This window comes from Scyliorhinus canicula, chromosome 7 (genome assembly GCF_902713615.1).
Source record: "Scyliorhinus canicula chromosome 7, sScyCan1.1, whole genome shotgun sequence".
Taxonomy (NCBI): Eukaryota; Metazoa; Chordata; class Chondrichthyes; order Carcharhiniformes; family Scyliorhinidae; genus Scyliorhinus; species Scyliorhinus canicula.
This window is the reverse complement of record NC_052152.1, coordinates 133,897,779-133,921,400: the sequence shown is the minus strand read 5'-3', so window position 1 is coordinate 133,921,400 and position 23,622 is coordinate 133,897,779. Positions and strand designations below refer to the sequence as shown.

At 45.4% G+C, this 23,622-nt stretch overlaps 1 protein-coding gene across 1 annotated transcript in view; it reads left to right on the top strand.

The window, feature by feature from the left end:
• Window positions 1-22,585, top strand: part of nelfcd (negative elongation factor complex member C/D) — an 89,814-nt gene extending 67,229 nt beyond the window's left edge. The window contains exons 8-15 of the mRNA XM_038802968.1: window positions 877-1,042; window positions 1,673-1,807; window positions 6,169-6,308; window positions 11,354-11,468; window positions 15,015-15,110; window positions 16,354-16,494; window positions 17,695-17,824; window positions 22,216-22,585. Coding sequence (XP_038658896.1) covers window positions 877-1,042; window positions 1,673-1,807; window positions 6,169-6,308; window positions 11,354-11,468; window positions 15,015-15,110; window positions 16,354-16,494; window positions 17,695-17,824; window positions 22,216-22,250 — 958 coding nt within the window. The 3' untranslated portion in view covers window positions 22,251-22,585. The remainder of the gene's footprint in view (window positions 1-876; window positions 1,043-1,672; window positions 1,808-6,168; window positions 6,309-11,353; window positions 11,469-15,014; window positions 15,111-16,353; window positions 16,495-17,694; window positions 17,825-22,215) is intronic.
• The last annotated feature ends 1,037 nt before the right edge of the window (window positions 22,586-23,622 follow it).

The following is a 23,622-nucleotide window of genomic DNA, read 5'->3' as shown; positions in this document are numbered from 1 at the left end:
AGTCGCCACATTCCGGCGCCTATTTGGAGAGGCCGGTACAGGAATTGAACCCGCGCTGCTGGCATTGTTCTGCATTACAAGCCAGCTGTTTGGCCCACTGTGCTAAACCCGCCCCTCATGAGGCTTGAGTTTAACCTTCACCTGAGGGGTGGCCCGGTGGCACAGCTACCTCATGCTGCCGAGGACCTGGGTTCGATCCCGGGTCCCTATCCGTGTGGAGTTTGCACACTCTCCCCGTGTCTGTATGGGTCTCACCCCCACAACCCAAAGATGTGCGGGGTAGGTGGATTGGCCACGTTAAATTGCCCCTTAATTGGAAAAAAATAATCGGGTACTCTAAATTTATTTTAAGAAAACCTTCACCTGAAAATTGGCATTTCCGACAGTGCAGCACTCCCTCAGCATTGCACTGAGTTTTTGCATTGATTTTTGTCCTCATGTCTTGGAGTAGAATCATGACCCAACAGTGCATAAGTCCCTGGCGCCGTAAAGCAGCAGTGCGAACTATTATGTAATCTTCATATGGAGAACACACCCACAGGTGCTGGATTGTTCTTGCAAAATTAAAGGATTACAGGATTTAAACCCACAACCAGCTGACTGAGGCGAGAATGATACCAATGGAGTTACTGCTAATACCTAGGACGCAGATGCTGGCTGACTTTTACCTCCGTATCTCTGGGATGATGAGCCCATTTTACCACTGAAAAGGGGAGCAGCAGATTCAGCACCTCCACCTGTCCGCCATCACCAGAATCTGTATGTTAACTCATTCACGAGCTGCTCAGTAACTTCAAACACAGATTCCACACATTTGCAAAATCTTCCTTTTGTGTCATGAGGAAAAATAATTATCTTTGTACTGCCTTCCCTCAGGGGCCATGATGCCAGCCAGATCACCCTGGCCCTGGGCACAGCTGCATCCTACCCTCGAGCTTGCCAGGCACTGGGTGCCATGCTGTCCAAGGGAGCTCTGAACCCAGCCGATATCACTGTGTTGTACAAGATGTTCACGAGTATGGATCCACCTCCTGTGGAACTGGTAAGAATAGCATTCAGTCACCCGTATCACTGGAGCAAGAAGCCATTCCCCTTTTAAAAAATAAAATTCATCTTTAATTTCCAAGTTATCTCCACTCATGTCCTGACTTGAAGTCAAGGACTATCGGTGGCAGTGACTCCAGGAGCTTGCATCCTGTGCAAGCCTGTGTAATGAGTGAGAGCAAGCTATTCAACTGTGTAGAGCAACATGACTAGCCCCTGTATTTTCCACATGTGTAGTTTTTAGCAGGAGTTATTGAATCCCACCAAGGACCAAAAAACCTGGCTTTTGTGGTTTACTCTACAAGTCTTCCTATCCCAAGTGACCAATCTCGTGTCTTGAGATCCTTAACATAAATTAGATCTGGAATCTGGGAAAATGTGGCTAAATACCACACTGGGTGCCATCAGGAGAGTTACCCTTAAAGAAATAGAGTTTGGCTTGCACTTGCCGCACACAAATCCCTCTGACCTAGTTTGAAAATCAGTGCCACAAATAGAGGCTGATATTCCTCCTCTTTTCCATTTGCACAGATTATTGATCTACTCTTGTGTCAAGAATATTCTAAATTTGTATTTCTGTACCCAGGTGTGTCTAAGTCTAATGCTGACCCTTTGTGTCCATTTTCAGATCAGAGTCCCTGCCTTCCTTGATCTTTTTATGCAATCTCTCTTCAAACCAGGCTCTAAAATCAATCCTGAGCACAAACACAAGTATATCTACATCCTGGCTTATGCAGCCAGCGTGGTGGAGTCATGGAAAAAGGTCAGCTCTGTACTTCAGACATGGTAACATCAGTGAGATTGATGGTCTTCAGTACACGCACTACGTTCACGTAGCAGACTGTAACTCAGCACACTCACTGCTTACACGGTAGTGCACAGACTTATTCTTTAAACATCTACATTCTAACCCTTGAATAATAACAATCTTTATTAGTGTCACAAGTAGGCTTACATTAACACTGCAATGACTTTGCTGTGAAAATTCCCTAGTTGCCATGCACTCCGGCGCCTATTTGGGTACACTGGGAGAATTCAGAATGTCCAATTCACCTAACAAGCATGTCTTTCGGGACTTGTGGGTGGAAACCGGAGCACCCAGAGGAAACCCACACAGACACGGGGAGAATGTGCAGACTCCACACAGACAGTGACCCAAGCTGGGAATCGAACCCAGGTCCCTTGTGCTGTAAAACAACAGTGCTAACCACTGTGCTACTGTGCCGCCAACAAGGTGGAAGAAAAAACTATTGTTTGATTCCTGTTCCCTGTAGCCTCTCCTTCCATCACAGCCTTTCTCATCTCTTTCTATTTCATTGGTTCTGTTATGAGGGATTATTTTATACTTGGCTCCACATGCTCCCTACCGTGTAGAAAAATAGCCCATTGCATGGCCTCGTACTCAACCCATTCCTACTCCGGATTTTAAAACTGGCAAACTCCTGACCTTCCTTCCTCCTGCAATCTACAAGGTATTGAAGCCCATCTCGGCATTGCCATCTCCCAATTTATAGAACATAGAACAGTACAGCACAGAACAGGCCCTTCGGCCCTCGATGTTGTGCTGAGCCATGATCACCCTACTCAAACCCACGTATCCACCCTATACCCGTAACCCAACAACCCCCCCCCTTAACCTTACTTTTTAGGACACTACGGGCAATTTAGCATGGCCAATCCACCTAACCCGCACATCTTTGGACTGTGGGAGGAAACCGGAGCACCCGGAGGAAACCCACGCACACAGGGGGAGGACGTGCAGACTCCACACAGACAGTGACCCAGCCGGGAATCGAACCTGGGACCCTGGAGCTGTGAAGCATTGATGCTAACCACCATGCTACCCTGCTGTCTCATTCTCTTGTACTCCAACAGAACACGGCTGAAGAGGAAAAACATATGATTCAGGAATGTAGCCAGTCCTTTTTGAGGCTGATGACGCTGTAAAATCATAGAATTATAGAATTTAAAGAGCAGAAGGAGGCCATTTGGCCCATCGAGTCTGCACCAGCCCTTATCTTTTGACCTTCATCCATAGTATTTTTTTTATCCCTTTCCACCTGTCTGTGTTTGTCTGTCTTGTGTGTAGGGGATCCAGTTCCAATTCCATATGCAGGACCTCGGACATGGTGCTGAAAAACGACCCCAATACCTCTCCAACTGCGAGCAGGACCAGAATGTATGGACATGATTGGCTGGGCCCCTCCCACACCGCTCACACCTATCCTCCACCCTCTCTAACAGCTGGCTCATCCTTGCCTTTGTTAAGTGAGCCCTATATACCACTTTGCCTGAATCAAACCCAGCCTAGCACGAGGTCGAGGCATTGACCCTTCACAGCACTTCACACCATAATCCTTCCTCTAGCCTCATCCCCAACTCTTCCTCCCATTTAGCCTTAATCCCTTCCATGGCCTCCTTATTCTCCTCCATAATCCTACCATAAATCGCTGAGACAACTCCACTCTCCAACTCTCTTCTCTCCTCCCCCCCCCCCCCCCCCCCAAAAAAAAACACCGACAGCACCTCCTCCAGCAACAAGGTGGGCGGCACCACTGGGAAACTCAGAAAAGTCTTTCTTGTGAAATTCCGCTCTTGCAGAAACCGAAAGCCTTCCTCACGCTGCAGCCCAACTCCTCTAGACTTGCGAATCTCCCCTCCAGAAACAGATCCTTCATCTCTTTCACCCATTTGTCCTCCCATCCCCAGAACTGCACATCCATCCTGCCCGGCTCTAACTCATCATTTCCTCTTAACGGCATCACCTTTGACCCCGTCCTCAACACGAAGTGCTGTCTGAATTACCCCCAGACCCTCAGCATGGATACCACTACCAGATTCCCAGGATACTTCCCTGGGGCTAGCGGCGGTGTTGCCAGTGCCCGCAACCCCGACCCTATACATGACCCCACCTCCATCCGCACCCACAAAGCCTTAAACTCCTTCCTCCAGCCCCGCATTTTCTCAGCATTCGCTGCCCTGTAGTGGGTGCAACAGATTTGGAAGAGCCAAGCTGCCCCCACTGCTGCTCTCTTTGGAGCACCGCCTTCCTTATCCTCGCCACTTTCCCTGCCCATACAAACGTCGAGACCAGCCTATTCACCCCTCTAAAAAGTGCCTTTGGCAAAAAGACCGGTAGACATTGGAACAAGAACAGAAACCGTGGCAAATATTCATTTGGACAGCATGCACCCGGCCAGCCAGTGACAAAGGGAGACTCTCCCATCTCCTCAGATCCTCCTTCACCTTCCCTCAACATGCTTGTGAAATTGGGCTGCGCCCAGTCCTGCTCTACCTACAGCCCCTAGTACCTGAAGTGGGTCGTCGACACCCTAAATGGCAACCCCTCCACTCCCACCTCTTCACCCGAAGGAGACATGACAAAACGCTCAATCTTCCCTAAAATTAATTTATACCCGAAAACGCCCCAAATTTCCCTAGCAACCCCATTAAATCCCTCACTGAAGACCGAAGAGCCCAGGTCTGTGATGTACAGCAGTAAGTTATCTGTGTACGGGGACACCCGATGCTCCATGGAGGTTTTTGCATCCACGGGACAGGGCGTATTCGTTCTTCTCCTCGATACACAAGGTGTTTTCCAGGATCAACTTTTTTGTGGTAGGGAAGGCGTTGCTGGCGGGCGTAAAAAAGGCAGAGTACTCGGCGATCGCGATATCAGGTCATGCGCCGCACGAGTGGATGTGGTCTTGGACCCAGAGGCCAATGTGGATCCAGATGTGGGCTTATTGGCGGACCAAAACATTAGCATCAAGATGGGGAGGGTGATAGAGCAGTATGTGGAGTTTAATCGAAATGGGAAAGTCTCGTTGTCGGTGCTTTGGAGGCATTGAAGGCGGTGAGGGGGGAGATCATCTCATTTAAGGCGTAGGTGGGTAGGGAGGAGCAGGAGGAGATTTTGGAGGTGGATGGGAGATATGCGGAGTATCTGGAGCCGCAGCTATTGGTGAGGGGGAAGGAGTTGCAGGTGAAGTTGACCGCCTGTCTATGGGGAGGGCGGTTTGGAGTTCAGGCGAGCGCGGAGGGTTGTGTATGAGTATGGCGAGAAGGCCAACCGATTGTTGGCGGGCCAGCTCTGTCGGCAGGCAGCGGTGAGGGAGATGCCAAGATAGGGCTTCAACACTTCACCCAGTATCAGCCCCATTCCCCCCCCCCCACCACCAATCACACCTCCCAGGCCCATCAAAACCTGCCCTTACAGGTTTCCTTGGTGCTGAGATGATTGGCCTTCAATATCTACAACCATCTTCCTTTGTGCTGGGTATGGTTACACCAGTAGAATGTTACCCCCTGAGTCTCATTGATTTTACTTTAATTATAGCTTCTTGATGTCACACTTGGTCAAATGCAGCCTCACTGCTGTGGGCAGTCACTCTCACCGTAGCTCTACAATTCAACTCTTTTGCCCCTTTTTGGACCAAGGCCGTAATGAGATTTGGAGCTGAGTGGTCCTGGTCGAACCCAAAATGAGCATCAGGGAGCAGGGGCTGGTTTAGCACAGTGGGGTAACAGCTGGCTTTTAATGCAGAACAAGGCAGCAGCGCGGGTTCAATTCCCGTACCAGCCTCTCCGAACAGGCGGCCGAATATGGCGACTAGGGGCTTTTCACAGTTATTTCATTGATGCCGATTTGTGACAATAAGCGATTATTATTGGGGCTAGTTTAGCTCAGTGGGCTAAACAGCTAGCTTGTAATGCAGAACAAGACCAGCAGCGCAGGTTCAATTTCCATACTGGCCTCCCCGAACAGGAGCCGGAATGTGGCGACTATGGGCTTTTCATAGTAACTTCATTGAAGCTGACTTGTGACAATAAGTGATTATTATAATATTATTAGTGTGTAAACTTACAACACTGTTGACTTCTTTCTTCACTTTGCTTATGATAAGAGGAGATTGTTGGAGCGGTAATTGGATAGGCCAGGGCAGTAATAAAAGGATAGAACTTGCAAGTTTTTAACATGCAAAACAGAAACATTTACAAAGTAAACTTCTGATTGTCAAGTTTGGAAAGCCAGCTGGGATTTTGCGTGCAGACTGTACAGGCCGTAAATGTGTCCCAGTGTTTTATATCAGTGTAAACCAGAGGTGCTATTTTTGTTGACAGAACAAAAGATGTAACATCAACAAAGATGAGCTGAAATCAACATCGAAGGCCATTGAAACCGTCCATAATCTGTGCTGCAATGAAAACAAAGGGGCTTCAGAGCTGGTTGCAGAACTGGGGACTCTCTATCAATGTATTCGGTGAGTCCCATTGGATATGGAATGTTCTATCATTAGACTCACTGGTTACCACAGGGTATGTATATGGTCCTGGGGTCCCTCAAATCAGTATATTCAGTGATTGCCATAGTGTTTGGGACCCTCTATACAACACTGTGCATCTGCTCATTGCAACCCCGTCTTCTCCATTGTATAACACAAAACCCCTGCCACACATCTCTCTGCATTATATTGAGCCTCTGCTCTCCTCTATACCTGACTAAACCACAGATTCCTCTCACTTGGCCTCTATGTAACACTAAACTCTGTCTGCACCCTCATCTTATAGGCCAGTGCATCTCAAACTATCTGATGTGGCGGACCGGCAGTTTTTTTTTTCAATGTGCCAGGGACCGGTGAGCGAAACAAGCCAATCCAGGATTACTGTCTCTTTCTTTTCTAGAAACACTCCAAGTACCGGCAGACGATGGCTCCGGTACGCGTACCACACTTTGAGAAGCACTGTTATAGGCTATATAAAACTGAATCCCTTCTGCCCCATGTGGTGATCACAAGTTAACTAGATGCAACACAACTGAGCAAACACTAGAGGGGGCACGGGAGAGCCATATAAATAGACGGGGACAGGAAGTGAGGACACACTTCACTGAGGGCAGAACTTGGAGCAACACAGATACACAACACACACGCCAGCTAGGAACACTGAAGGTAACCTTAGGAAACAGCTCTGAAGAGAGAACGAACTCACAATAAAGCATCTTCTCCACATTTGAGACTACGAGCTTTATTAAGACACGAGTAACAACACATGGTATCAGGAGTGGCTTCAGACGCTTACTACAGGACAACTCAGTGGCAGATACAGAAAGCTCAAAATGGCATGGAAATCTCCTACTGGACATTTGACTTGGGAAGACATCGCTAATTCGAGGATGTGGATTGGATACCCAGAGCAGCTAGACCTGACTGGCAATGTAAGAGGTGTCTGGAAAAGGTTTAAACAAATGTTTGATTTTGATCTCGTAGCTAATGATGTACAAGATGCCTCCGACAACATTAAAATAGCAATTCTCACCGCAGGGCCTGTAAATAGGAAAGTGTATAATGGATTTAAATACTCAAAAGATGAAGACAGAAACAGCTTACAAACGTTACTAAACAAATTTGAAGAGTACTGTGAGAAATTTGAACAGCAAGACATACTCAGAGTCCAAACTGCACAGAGACTGAGTGATGCAAAACTTAAAAAATCACGAAAAGAGCAAGAAATCGCGAATGAAAAGTACAGATCAAAAAGAAGAAATAAAAAGAATTTCTCACAAAGCCAAAACGCTGAAACCCTGTCCAAATCGGGAAGAGAAGATAACTTACGAATTTTGGAAGACCGGTCCTGGTGGGACAGAAAAATCGCTGAAATCCGCGAAAAACGGCAAAAAATGTAAGCAAAGAACTACAAATTGCATCGGCGCATGCGCCGGAACCGGAAGCCGCGCATGCGCAGTTTAAAAAAGATCGCGGTGCCGATCGTGATGCGCATGCGCAAGCCGCGCATGCGCAGTCAAAAGAAGTTTTGGTCGCGGATCGTAATGCGCATGCGCACGCCGCGCATGCGTAATGGAAACAAAACCGCACAGTGAAGGAGGAAGGCCGATTTGCGCATGCGCAATGCATTCCTGCGCGTGACGTCATGACGTCTGAGCATCCCGACCACGCCCACTTAAAAGGGAAATGCCCGAAAATTGAAAATAAGACACTTAAAGTGGTAAACACAAATTTTCTTGCCTCAGAACACAGAAAAACGCCTGAACTTACACCAACAGTTAAAAACAACTTGCACAACACCCTGAAAAAAGCAGTCTGCACCACCCAAGTGAAGAGAACAAAAAGAATTCCGAAACAACAAAAGATGATTTGTTTTTCGAAGAATACTACTCAGACACATCTGAGTCAGTCGGATATGCTTCTCACAGCATCAGCGACACGGTCGCAAAGTTCAACACGAATCAACTCGTGGTAGAAGAATCCAACCAGGATGATTTGTTTTTCGAAGAATACTACTCAGACACAGCTGAGTCAGTCGGATATGCTTCTCACAGCATCAGCGACACGGTCGCAAAGTTCAACACGAATCAACTCGTGGTAGAAGAAGCCAACGAAGATGAAATGGGTATCAAAGAATACTACTCAGACATGGAGGAGTTATTTGGACATGCTGATCACAGCATCAGCGACACCGTTGCAAAGCTCAACACGACTCTACTCATGGTAGATGAATCCAACACCATGAGGCCATGGCAGCTCGTCGATACATTGGATGACAGCAATACCCTAGACAAAGACGACGCCACACAGAGAGCACAGGAAGACTCCACAGAGCGAGCGATGACAGGCTCCACAGTGCGAGTAATGAAAGACTCCAAAAGGGATGCAAGCAAACACTCCCTGGCGAACACCATGCATGAACAAGACCATGCAGGTAAACCCGCAGTATCTGAGCAACCGCAAGCAGACTATGACAGTCTACCAAGCTCACAGGAACAAGAAGAAGGCAACGTACATCTCACCACTGACACCATGCATGCACAAGACCATGAAGGTCAACCCGCAGTATCTGAGCAACCACAAGCAGACTATGAAAGTCTAACAAGCTCACATGAACAAGAAGAAGACAATGCACCTCTACCCACTGCATGCGAAGACAGTGACAAGATGATCGCACTCGACGTACAGGATCACAGCGAGACTGACAGTTCTCAGCTTGTCTGTACAGAAGCACAGAGTCGGGCCACCCAACAGTCCAGAGCGACGATGCCGAAAGAAAACATGCAGTTTTTGACTCCAGAAGAGGAGCACCTGGAGTCCAGAGAGACCAAGCCAAAAGAAACCATGCAGATTCTGACTCCAGAAGAGGAGCACCTGGAGTCCAGAGAGACCAAGCCAGAAGAAACCATGCAGATTTTGACTCCAGAAGAGGAGCACCTGGAGTCCAGTGAGACAACATCAACGGAAATCATGAAGATTTCAACTCCAGAAGCGGAGCACCAAGAGTCCGGAGACACCACGTCAACTGAAATCATGCAGATTTGGACTCCAGAAGAGGAGCGCCAGGAGTCCACAGACATCACGTCAATTGTAATCATGGAGGTTTTGACTCCAGAAGAGGAGCGCCAAGAATCCAGAGACACCGCGTCAAATGAAATCGAGAAGAATTTGACTCCGGAAGAGGAGCACCAAGAAAGCAAAGATGAGGAATCCAATTCTCCACAAATGATTGATGTCACCTGCACCGATGCAACATCAGATCATTCGCACCACTCTCGAGACGAAATGCTCAATGACTCAAATTATCCACTCGGGACACGAATAGAGTATAACAAGAAAAACAAAAGTCAAAAGAAGCACAGCAGAAACGGGACAAACAACAGCAAGAACAAAAGCAACATGAAGCGCGACAAGACAAACAACAAAGTCAGGCACAAAGATAGCGACAACGACAGAGACAGAGACAACAAGAACGGCAACGAAAACAACAAAGTCAGGAACAAAGATAGCGACAACGACAGAGACAGAAACAACAAGAACGGCAACGAAAACAACAAAGTCAGGAACAACGACAGTGCCAACACCAAAGACAGAAACGACAAAAACAGCAACAAGTACGGCAATGAAAACAACAAAAACAGGAACGACAGAAACAACAGCAATGAAACAACGACTTGTACACAATGGTACTAGTCGGCACATGAAGGACAAGGCCACAGCACACTGCAAAACGATGACAAGACTACAAACATGTCATGGGATGACAACGAATCGCACAAACTCACGTCTGCTCCAGAACGAGCAAGCACACCAGCATCCAAGGCGGATGAGACAATAAATCAACACCACAAGCACAGAAAAAAAGTCCATGCCAGTCAACATCAGTGAGGTGACCATGCAAACACCTCGGGATGATGCATTGGGTACTTAAAAAAAAATAACAAGGAACACCAACAACATTCACAGCGGACTTGCAATATCAATATCACCACGTCATCAACAACAAAAAGAAAAAAAATCTCTGAACAAATTCATCAAGTTTGGACTCATAAATGTTTTTATTAAGATTGGACATATAACTACATTGGCTTTGTACAATATGCAATAGCACCATCACCTGTATAGATACGCATATCATAAGTAACTGTTTTCTATAATTTTCTTTAACGATGTACAGCAAATATGTAAAGAGAAAAAGGGGGATGTGGTGATCGTAGATTGACTAGATACAAAACAACTGAGCAAACACCAGAGGGGGAGCTATAAATACACCGGGACAGGATGTACAATTTTCTTTAACGATGTACAGAAAATATGTAAAGAGAAAAAGGGGGATGTGGTGATCACAAGTTAACTAGATGCAACACAACTGAGCAAACACTAGAGGGGGCACGGGAGAGCCATATAAATAGACGGGGACAGGAAGTGAGGACACACTTCACTGAGGGCAGAACTTGGAGCAACACAGATACACAACACACACGCCAGCTAGGAACACTGAAGGTAACCTTAGGAAACAGCTCTGAAGAGAGAACGAACTCACAATAAAGCATCTTCTCCACATTTGAGACTACGAGCTTTATTAAGACACGAGTAACAACACACCCCATATCTCTGTCTAAAACTGAATCTCGTTCTTTCTTCTCTTTGTATAAAACTGAAGGATTTGTATTTATAAACCTCTATGAATCTAATGCTCAATCTGGAAATGCAATGCCCTGATGTGGGAGTATTTGATAGAACAGTACAGAATTTTATTCTGTATTTAAACCTGTGCTATACCTAGCCCAAAGCAGGGTGAAGTAAATACCCAGCACTTCTATTATCACGCGGGGTGGTAATACTGGGTGTCTGAAGTGCTGGAAGTTTTCTTAGCTCTGTCGCTGACCCCTCCCTTGATGCTGGGACTTAATTTAGTGTTGCAGTGGTAAGTGTTAGAATGGTGGTCTCTTTATGATGAACTGTGGGAGACATGCATTTGTATCTTACATTATGTCAGCTGATGATTCCTTTCTGATTATTAGGTTCCCAGTGGTAGCTATGGGAGTACTGAAATGGGTTGACTGGACTGTCTCAGAGCCCAGCTATTTTCAGTTGCAGACTGACCATACGCCTGTTCATCTGGCCCTACTCGATGAGGTAACTTAAGTCGTATATAAACCCCAAACCAAATCATTTGGGTAACTTTATGAACTGTTTTTCTTTATGTTAGAAGATAGGGCAGCACGGTGGCGCAGTGGTTAGTGCTGCAGTCTCACGGCGCCGAGGTCCCAGGTTTGATCCCAGCTCTGGGTCACTGTCTGTGTGGAGTTTGCACATTCACCCCGTGTTTGCGTGGGTTTCGCCCCCACAACCCAAAAATGTGCAGTTTAGGTGGATTGGTCACGCTAAATTGCCCCTTAATTGGGGAAAAAAATAATTGGGTACTCTAAATTTATTTTTTTAAATGTTAGGTGCTCCTCCCCAAGATGAAGGATGTATGTAATTAAATACCCACGGTGCTACTCCATTCTTTGCTGAGTTACAAGGTCTTGGATGGTGCTAGTGGTTGATTTATTGTCAGTCCCATTGTCCCTATTTCAGGGAGGTGAGAAAAATGAGCAAGGTTCTTGCTCATAATAGATATTATTTTATAAAGTGTATCTGTGAATGTCAGGTGAGTTCACATACGAAAACTGAAAACACCTTGTGTTGTGATTCCAAAATGATCCTCCACTAACCTCTCAAAAACACCACCTGTAAATTCCAGATGTTTCAGTAGTGGTGTTTCTAATATCTATTTTAAATGTATCTTTCATTAAGACCCATTCTGTGATTTGCTTTTGAATTATAGTCTGACTTTACCCTGCCTATCTGTATAGCTCAGTGGTAGCATGTTGACCGTTGAGTCATGAGGTTGTGAGTGCAGCACTTCCTGAGTAGAAATCCCCTGTCAGGGAAAACATTAATCTGAGGCCACACCTGTCTTTTCAGGTTGTTGTGAGAGGTCCAGTACCACGATTCAAATGGGAGCAGAGGAGTTCTCCCACTATCCTGGCCTGCATTTATTTCTCAGCCAGCATCAGAAACAGATCAATCTCACTGTTGGAGAGAACTTGCTGAATGGCTGGGCATTTTGGCACTAATTTGGTAGCCTCTGATAAGAGGTTGAAGGGTGTGAAAACTGAAAATTGTTACACCACAACAACAGGAAGTGTTGTTCTGAGTTTGTGACAGTCGTGTGGGGTGGAGCTTGGGCAGTTTTATTCATGCTACACCTAATCTAGGAAAGCTGACCACTGACAGTGGGACCAAAGGGTGGAAAGCACTCCATCCTTCTGCAATATACCCCACACCTTAGTGAGCATGATTCTGAAAAACAATGTGGCAGCAATTGCACACCAGACAGCTGTATATGCCCAACACAGCTCGTAAGTGTAAGTAAAGTTGCTGCCAGGTGGGCTCTAAGGTGGGTTTTAGAATGCGCGGTGGGTGGAACTAGGAACAATTTGGATCCGATGGATCAGGCAGCACAAAGTCACCCCGATGCAGGCAGCGCTGTCCAGACACTGCTCATAGACCGGGTAGTCCCGCTAGGGGCTACCTGTGCCCTGACTCACTTGGAGCAGGTAGAATAGCGTAAGGCAGGAGGTGGAGGAACCCCGGTACATGACCGTGCTGGATCAGAGTTAATCTCGCCTGAGCTCAGGGACTGAAACTAAAAGTGGGGCGCTGGCTGCATCAGGTGATTTATTTATTTATTTATCTATCAATTTAGAGTATCCAATTCATTTTTTCAGTGAGTCCAATGATAGAACATTTCCACTTTTACAGTCAACAACAGGAAATTTGCAATCAACAGTGAATTTACTCTCAGCAACAACAATAACAATATGGTGGTGTTACTGAATTAGTAATTCATAGTCCTTTTACCCTTGGAGTTCAAATCCCAATCTGGCAGTTGATAATTTAAATTCAATTAAATAAAAAAATCTGGTCTATGATGTGGTCATTATGAAATTCCCAGATAGTCATAAAAAAACTACCTGGCTCACTAAAGTTCAGTTATGAGGATAGATTGGAGAGTTGATAAATTGGGACTGATCCTTTTGGCTAAGAGGCGTTTTGATAGAGACATTCAAAATTATGAAGCAGCTGGACAGAGTCGATAGGGAGAAACTGTTGGCACTTGTAACAGGATCCAGAACAAGGGAACACAGATTTAAAGTGATTTGCAAAAGAACTAAATGTGATCTGAAAAAAAACTTTTTTCTCAGTGGTTGTGGTCTGAAAAGCACTACCTGGAAGTGTGGTGGAAGCAGGTTCAGTCGAGGCATTCAAGGGGACATGAGATGATTACTTGTTTAAGGGGGCATTAAATGATTACTTGAATAGAAACTGTGCAGGGGTACAGGGAAAAGGCAGGTGCATAGCACTAATTTTTTGGAGAATCGGTGCAGACATGATGGGCCAAATAGTCTCCTTCTACACTGTAACAATTCTGTGACTCTGTGAGGTGATATAAACCAGGAAGCAGTAATCCCTGTGAGTTGCATGTGTGCAACCATTCAGCAACGTGGAAGGTAACATGCAGGTCATCACTAGTTGTGTCTTTTATTTATTTATTTTATTTTTAAAAATAAATTTAGAGTATCCAATTCATTTTTTTTCCAATTAAGGGGCAATTTAACGTGGCCAATCCGCCTGGCCTGCACATCTTTGGGTTGTGGGGGCGAAACCCACGCAAACACGGGGAGAATGTGCAAACTCCACACGGACAGTGACCCAGAGCCGGGATCGAACATGGGACCTCGGCGCCGTGAGGCATCAGGGCTAACCCACTGCGCCACCGTGCTGCCCAATTGTGTCTTTTATTACTAAAATGTTTAAAGCTACTGTGAATTCAAGTGAGCAGGCACAATGGGAAAAATTTAGAGGAAACATTACCAGGAACATTCCAGACCTGTCATGACTAGTGAACTGGAATGGGATCCGTGGCTGACATTTTTGTTGTTACTTCAAGTAACTGAGACCAGGTTTAGTATCTCTAGCTGTCCCAGCAGAGATCAGATAATAAGGGGGCAGTGTGGTGGCGCAGTGGTTAGCCCTGCTGCCTATGGCACTGAGGAAGCGGGTTCGATCCTGACCCTGGGTCACTGTCCAAGTGTAGTTTGCACATTCTCCCGTGTCTGCGTGGGTTCCACCCCCACAACCCAAAGATGTGCAGGGATTGCCACACTAAATTGCTCCTTCATTGGAAAAAAAATAATTGGGTACTCTTAAATTTAAAAAAAGAGATCAGATAATATAATAATAATCTTTATTGTCACAAGTAGGCTTACATTAACACAGTAATGAAGTTACTGTGAAAAGCCCCTTGACACTGGCCAGGATTGTACTACTTGACCATTTGTGGAGCTGAGCTGTAGTGTTGTTTTTATTATTTTTCCAATGAAGGGGCAATTTAGTGTGGCCACCTACCTGCATATGTTTTGGGTTGTGGGGGTGATAGCCACGCAGGCACGGGAAGAATGTGAAAACTCCACATGGGCAGTGACTGGGGCCGGGATCAACCCCGAGTCCTCAGCGCCATAAAGCAGCAGTGCTAACTAAAGTGCCACCGGGCCTCCCTTGTGTTATTTATTTTTGAATGAATTTAGGACTGTGATTGTAACTGTCTTCATTTGCTTTTGTGTCTTTCTTCAGATCAGCACCTGCCACCAACTCCTTCATCCCCAAGTACTGCAGCTCCTTGTAAAACTGTTTGAGACTGAACATTCCCAGCTTGATGTCATGGAGCAGGTAATCCACCATCTCAGAGAGCTCTTGGACTAGAGACAGGAATACAATACGTGGGGCAGCATGGTGGGGCAGTGGTTAGCACTGCTGCCTCACGGCACCTAGGGTTCGATCCCGACCACGGGTCACTGTCCGTGTGGAGTTTCTACTTTCTCCCCGTGTCTGCGTGGGCCTCACCCTCACAACCCAAAGATGTGCAAGGAAGGTGGATTGGCCACCCTAAATTGCCCCTTAATTGGAAAAAAAAGAATTGGATACTCTAAATCCATTTAAATAAAAGAAATGCAATACAATAAAAGTGCCAGGCAATTGTCTGCTTGTTTTTGTTTAACGACAGGAACTGGGGTTTAAAAACAGCCGCAAAGAGCCAGGATGAAGACCCTATTCTGGTGGAGTCAGTAAAAGTGTGATCACCCGAGCAGGATTTTAGCTGAGTCTTATCATTGCGATGGGGATTAATGCTCCATTTCAGCTGCAAAGGATCCTCCTGTAGTCAGTTGTCATCCAATGGTCACAAGATATGAATCCATAGGAAGGATTGTTATAGAAATTTGCCCCAATTGACACAAATGAGGAACCCCATGTATAATGTAAGGATGTAACTTGTGTTGAATGGTAAACCCTTTCTGAAACATTGTAGGTAATGGATAGTGCTTTATATGCATTGTGACAGGTGGAATTCCTGTGTAGTTATACCATACTGTGTATCTAACAAGGTATCTTAAGGCTACTAGTTCCAAACAAAGTGGCGAAACCTTCTGTCCCTTGGTTCTATCTGTGAGAGAATTCTGTCCCATCATGTGGGTGAGAGACTCCCATGGGCAAGCTACATTTAGGCCTTTTTTTCTAGAATGGTTTGGAGTTGGGGCACTGATGGAAGAATTATCCATGTAGCTTCAAGGGTCCTCGGCTGTTGAGGTCCCCGGTTATGTTTTCTGTCCCGTTTCTGCCTTGTATCTGCATGTGACTATCTGATACTGGCATCAACCTCCCCTTCTTCGTGTTTTATTTCCATTTGTCCATCCCATGATAACCAGTATACAAGGCCAGTAGGTTGGAAAACCCTCTCGGTGCCTGCACACCTGCAGAAACCCTGGGGCCTTGCAGCTTTCACCTGACCCACACTTCCACATCACTGACTTTGATTTGATTATTGGGGTACTTTGGTATCAGCAGAGGAGCCTGAGGTTGGGGGTGGGGATGCAGTTCACTCTGTATAATGCTTTTTCCTTGTGTTTACTGCAAGCTGGAGTTGAAGAAGACCCTGCTGGACAGGATGGTCCACCTGTTGAGTCGTGGCTATGTCCTGCCCGTGGTCAGCTACATCCGCAAATGTCTGGAGAAACTGGACACCGATATCTCACTCATCAGATACTTTGTTACAGAGGTCAGCAAACTGTGTATTGATTTCTTGCTGATGGTTGTTCAATGCACTGTCAGGCAAACAGCAGATTCTGGGTTTACAATGCGTGCTGCATTTATAGCTGCAGGTTTTCACTTGCTGTGCCAAAGGTACTAACGCAGACAGGGGCTCAGTCCTGTGGGCACCAACAGCCCTTGGCTAACCCACCCAAGTGGCCATTCGTATGACTGAGCCCAGATGGCGAGTGTTAGCACAAGCTGAGTTGTCTTAGGGGATCATCTTGGTCACATAATGTCCAGAGGCATGTACTATACAGCAGGCAGCATTGAGGACTGCGAGTCCTGCCTGATCAATAGCCCTGCTAAACAGAAATCTGGTCATCCAACTCCTTGTGGTTGGCCATCATGGGGGTTTGATCACTATCTGAGAGACTATCTCAATGATTGATGCAAAATGTTCCTTCCTGGATTCAGGATTTTTTTTACTTGTGCATGTCGTTCCCAAATCATTGTAGCAAGTCCAGGATCCAACCTTTAATCTGGTAGTAAAATTGAAGCCCACGGGATTAAAGGGACAGTAGAGGCATGGCTCTGAAGGATAGTAACAGACTTCAGGAGGACATAGACTGGTGAAATGGGCAGATAATGTATTTTTTCTGTAGCATTTATTGCCCATCTCTGTCAGTAACCAGAGGTCATAGATTTAAGGCGATTGGCAAAAGAACCAGTGGCAACACAAGGAAATGTTTCCTCTGCATAGCAAATTATTGTGCTCTACAACATAGTACCAGAAAGAAGCAGATTCCATAGTAATTTTAGAAGGGGATTTGATATTTAATTAAGGGGAAACATGTACTCGGCTATGGAGAAAGAGCAATAAGGTTGCTCTATCAGTGTGCTGCCATTAAGACAGCGGGCCGAATGCTACCTTCTGTACTCTAGGGATTGTCACAGTAACTTCATTGCAATGTTAATGTAAGCCTATATGAAATGAAAAAATGAAAATCACTTATTGTCACGAGTAGACTTCAATGAAGTTACTGTGAAAAGCCACATTCCGGCGCCTGTTCGGGGAGGCTGGTGCGGGAATTGAACCGTGCTGCTGGCCTGCCTCGGTCTGCTTTAAAAGCCAGCGATTTAGCCCAGTGTGCTAAACCAGCCCCTAGTGCGACACTAATAAAGATTATTATTATTATCATTTTTGGATTCTATTGTGTGCTTGCAGGTACTGGATGTCATTGCCCCTCCATACACCTCGGACTTTGTCCACCTGTTTCTTCCGATCTTGGAGAATGACAGCATTGTTGGCACAATTAAAACGGAAGGAGAATGCGATGCAGTGGCAGAGTTCATTGGTAAGTGGGGAAAAGGGCTTAATGGAGAGAAAAAACACTAAATCTCAAGTTACAGAAGTGGAAAATTCTGGAATTATATCCGCAGTGAAAGAGAGAAACCAGGATTGGATGCAGTGCTTCATCAGCAGGCTATTGCTTGATCCTGAAATCTAAGATAACGCTCCAGTACAGTACTGAGGGTGTGCTGCAGTGTCATAAGTGTCATCTTTCAGATATGATACTAAACTGAGGTGCTGTTTGTCCTCTGTGGACATTAAGGTTTCTGTGGCGCTATTGCAAAGAAGAGGAGAGTTCTTCCTTGTGTCCTGACCAATATTTATCCCGCAGTTGACATCACTTTGGGAAAAGAAGCAATTTACCTGGTCATTACACTGTTGTTTGTGGAACTCGTGTACGGTTGAAGATTGAAGTTCCTTTCAAGTTTAGTCACTGCTGTAATGCAAATTGGCTGCTGCATTTCAGCAGTGACTACGCTTGAAAGTTCTCCTGAGGTTATGAAAGGTGAAAGTGAAAGTCACCATAGTCCCAGAGGACCATCTGCTGCTCTCCCCTTTGAGAGAGAGCTGACTGGTGGTGATTTAACCTGAGGGTCACCACATCTCGGGCAAGGTTGAGTAGGCAGGGCCTTCATGAATAACCTCGGCTAGTACGGAAATTGAACCTGCGCTGTTGGCATAGCTCCACATCACAAACCAGCCATCAAATTGCAAGCAGTTTCTTACTCAGTCGATCTTTTAGCTGAAATCCTCTCTCACGGGAAGGTGCATTCCAGTACTGTCCGCTATACTTAATCCCCAATAAAGTATTTGTGAAAACGCCACTCACAGAAGCATCACTATATTTGCTCATTCAAAAGTGGCCTGCTGTTCAAAGTATTGTTCAGTCAAGTCAAGTTGATATCCAAAGAGAAAATGCTGGAGAATCTCAGCAGGTCTGGCAGCATCTGTAAGGAGAGAAAAGAGCTAACGTTTCGAGTCCAGATGACCCTTTGTCAAAGCTCAAGTTGAGATACTCTTGCAATTGATAATATTTCTTGTAGAGCCTTGTGTTGCTTTTGTTTAACAAAGGGATAGGTTAAAGTGTGAGTTTTTGTATCCCTGTCTATTTTGATCCCATCTTTCCTGAATCTTTCCGATGCTCAGTCTACTCAGTCTAGATAGTGAGTATTGCCGGGCTGGTTTACTGGGCTCCAGCCCTGGTCTTGCACCATATCCACACGTGCAGTTTTCAGTGTTGTGAAGGGGTAACCCCCCCCCCCCCCCCACCTGAGATTACTGTATGTGTCAGATATGCTGTGAAATTTCTGCTCATGAGGTTAGGGAAACAGAAGCAATGGGTTGAATAGCCTTCAATGCAAAATGATTGCATGATCTATCACGTAACTGGGAAAACTACGGCTTGCGGGCCACATCTGGTCTGCAGCTGCACCAGGTATTCCAAGGGAGTACTTCAAGTTAAGTAGGAGTTGGCCTGTGACCGAAAGCGGGTTTGATTTGGGGTGTGCGTGGGGCTGCCATGTTAGAGGCGGTGAATGCATGTGGAAGAAGAGTGAGCACAAAGTAAGTGTGTATTCAAGATTACTTATTAGATTACTGAATTTTTAATTTGCATTTTGGTTTTGCAAATATATATATACAGCAATGTTAAAACTTCAACTTGTATTTCACTTTGGAGTTTGCACATTCACCCGTGTTTGCGTGGGTCTCACCCCCACAACCCAAAGATGTGCAGCGTAGGTGAATTGGCCATGCTAAATTGTCCCTTAATTGGGAAATAAAATAATTGGGTATTCTAAAAAAAAATGTTTAACATTTTTTACCTAAGTTTTAAGGGGCGGAACGGTGGCAGAATGGTTAGCTCTCCTGCCTCATAGTGGCAGGGACCCTGGTGACTGTGTGTGGAGTTTGCACCTTCTCCCCATGTCTGCGTGAATTTCCACCAGGTGCTTTGGTTTCCTCCAACAGTCCAAAGATGTGCAGGTTAGGTGGACTGGCTATTGCTAAAATTGACCCTTATTGTCCAAAGATGTGCAGGTTAGGCGGAATTGCAGGGAACGGGTGGAGGAGTGGGCCTTTGAAGGGTTGGTGCGGACTCGTTGGACTGAATAGCCTCCTCTGCACTGTAGAGATTATATGGCTCATAAAACTCTTAATGAAAAGTCAAGTGAACTCTCATAAAGTATTGTTTTCCCTTTTTCTCATTCCCTCACTGAAGGGGCTAATTCTTGCTGTGAGGTCTGGTGCTGTGGGTGCTGGTTGTTCAAGATCTGAACCTGGGACCTTTAGGTTTGCATTGGCATAGCAGCGCACTGAAGCGATCCTTCTCCCAATAGGAAGGCTACATATCTATAATCTATATAAAAATATTGCATATGTGTGGCAACATTTTACATTATAAATTCCTATAGCCACATTTGTGGTGGTACCAGGAATGGGGTTTATTAGCAAAGCTGGGGTTTTTCTTATGGCGGAGAAAGTGAAGTATAGGTTTAATAGATATAAAAAAACATGAAGGGTATTGATCAGGTAAATATCGAGAGAAATACATTTTGGTGGCAGAAGGGTAGGTAATTGGCCGACACAGATTTAAAGTTATTGACAAAAGAACAGCTAAAGAACAATAGAGTAGTAGATTTGTAGACACTGCAAACAATTAGCTACATTCCTGCTGGGGTTGAAAGGATTGAATATTGAATCATAGGGTAGCCCAGATGTTAGTGCGGCTGCCTCTGGCATCGAGGACCCGGGTTTGATCCCGGCCCTGGGTCACTGTCCGTGTGGAGTTTGCACATTCTCCCCATGTCTGTGTGGGTCTCACCCCCACAACCCAAAGATGTACAGGTTAGGTGGATTGGCCACGCTAAATTGCCCCTTAATTGGAAAATATTGGGCATTCTAAATTTAACCAAAAAAAAGAATACTGTATCATGGGTACTGCTACCTGCAGCAAGTTCCAAAATATGTAAGTTTGAAGGTGTCATTTAACATTCTGAGGTGAGCATCTCTGTAATTAGTTGTTTATGGACTTCTGAAAATTAGAGTTGAAAAAACATCTTCTGTTCCTTCTCGTGGTATAGGTAAGGTTTAGATTGTTAGCAGAAAGATGATGAACTTGATGAATGACTGGACATTTTGGCATTAATTTGGATGATGAACATGAAGTGTGTTTTTGTGAAAATTAGAAACTGGTGTAGAACAATTACAGATGCACTTGGTGGAGCCTCTGTTCAAATGTGCTGACAGGTTATGACATCCCAGCTCTAGGAATGAGAGGTATAGAGAGGATTCAGAACACTCCCCACAACCCTCAGAGATACCCTTTGGTCTCCACATTTTCTTTCACTTTTCTTTACTGTTTTTACCGGTGCTTCTTGAAATGCCACATTGTAGATCACAGTGAAGCAACATTTACATTGACAAGCCAAAAGCAAAATACTGAGTAAAACGGAAATAGGAAAAGAAAAAACTAATCGCTGGAAGCACTTACCATGTCAGGTAGAATCTGTGGAGAGAGATAAAGAGCGACATCAGACTTTGATGCCATTGTAAAGAGGGGTGACCAACTGCATTGTTAATTAAGCCAAGACAGGATGAAAAGGAGGATACAATTGGTTTTGTTATAGTATGTAATGCATCATTACAATTGTCTAATTATCATCATAAAGTTTTGTTTACTTGTACCAAAATGTATCTTAATTCTAATTGTTATTTGTTGAGTGCTTGTGTACCCCCCACCTGCCCCATACAATTTTGGGCTGCACAATGGTTAGCACTGTTGCTTCACAGTGCCAGGGTCCCAGGTTCGATTCCCGGCTTGGGTCACTGTCTGTGCAGAGTCTGCATGTTCTCCCGGTGTCTGTGAGGGTTTCCTCCGGGTGCTTTGGTTTCCGCCCACGAGTCCCGAAAGACGTGCTGTTAGGTGAATTGGACATTCTGAATTCTCCTTCTGTGTACCAGAATAGGTGCAGGAATGTGGCGACCAGGGGCTTTTTACAGTAGCTTCATTGTAGTGTTACTATAAGCCTACTTGTGACAAAAATATTATTATTATTTCCACATGGCCCTCCAGTGGGAAAGTTTCCGCCCTCCGATGTACCATCAGAACACCCTTGAAATGCACTCCTTTAATCCAGTGACATTATGGAGTTTTAGCATGTGGCTTTATTCCACTTGGTGAAACACTGACCTCAACCAATCAATCCAAGGGAACATTATGAGTGGTTTTAAAGGAGGGGTGCACTCCTCCTAATGGCTGGATCAGAGCAGCATTGGCTTCAAATCTGGAACAGACCACCAGATTCCTGGCTTGAGGGATGAAGGAAATATAATAGGTTGATAGCATTAAGTGACTGCAAACACCAAATAAAAGTTCTGTGTGATGTGTACTTCCAGCACACTGCAAATCCAACTTCATCATGATGAATTAGCACTGTGAAGAAGGCAGAGCAACGGTAGTGGCCTGAGCCCACCAACAAGAGGACACAAGAGAGACATTCCGAGCAGTAAGACTGATGGGACATGGTGGAATATCTGCAGTGTCTGTGACACTGCTACACACTCCAAAACCGATGGAGCAGTTGTTGAACCAGAATCATTTGCAGTCTGCAGGAGAAATAATTAGTAGATTTTATATATTTTTACATAATTAGCAGCTAAAGAGGAAATGTAGAAAGAGTGGTTTTAATTTTTTTCTTTAACTGGGTCTGAAAATTATACCGTATTTGTAAGTGGTGTGGTCAAAATAAAGATTGTTTTCATGAAAGATTTGACTTCTAAATAGCTTTTTTAAAAATGTTCCCTTACTGTTGCCTCAGTGCTGGGGACCTGGGTCCAATTCTGGCCTCTGGTGACTGAAGTTTGCACGTTCTCCTGGTGTCTGTGTGGGGTTCCTCCAGGTGCTATGATTTCCTCCCACAGTCGAAAGATGTGCAGGCTAGGTGGATTGGCCATGATTAATTTCCCCTTAGTGTCTCAAAGATTAGGTTGGGTTACGGGGATACGGTCTGGGCCTGACCCTAGGTAGGGTGCTCTTTCAGAGGGTTGGTGCAGACTCGATGGGCTGAATTGTTTCCTTCTGCACTGTCGGAATTCTATGACTTGCATCCAGTTCAGAAGTGGGGCTTCCAAGGAGGCCAACCAGGAGAATCAGTCCAGGTGGCAGAATCTATGCATTGTAGGCTGCCGGAGGGGGTGGAGGGAATGAGTGCCATCACCTACATCTCAAAGATGTTGGCGAAGCTGGTGAATGAGGGTCTGTGAGAAGGCCCAGGCCCTGGAGGTGTACGGGGCACAACGATAGTGAAAGCAGAGGCCGAGAGGAGGGGAGCCACCGAGGGCAGTGATAGTGAGAATGCACTGAATCCAGGCGAAGGAGCAGATCTTTTTTTTTTTTTTTAAACATTCCATTCCGAACACAAGAAAACACGCCAACATAACAGAAAGTAAACAAAGTATATATAGTTTGTTCTATTTTCCTCCTTTTAATCCCGGAAACCCTCCCCACGACAATCAATTCTTCAAACACATTAAGCCGCAAACACATGTAAAACCCCTCCTCCAACCCCCTAAGGGCAAAGTTTATCTTCTCCAGCCTAAGAAATTCATATAGATGCCCCAACTATTCCACAACCCCCAGCGGCGCAGTCGACCTCCAACTCAATAGTATCCTTTGCCAGGCAATCAGGGAGGCGAAGGCCCCCTTCCCCTCCTGCAGCCTGGCGCCTCCAACACCCCAAAGATTGCCACCATATTGTCTGGCGTCATCCTCAACCCCTATCTCCACCGGACTCTCAAACTGGT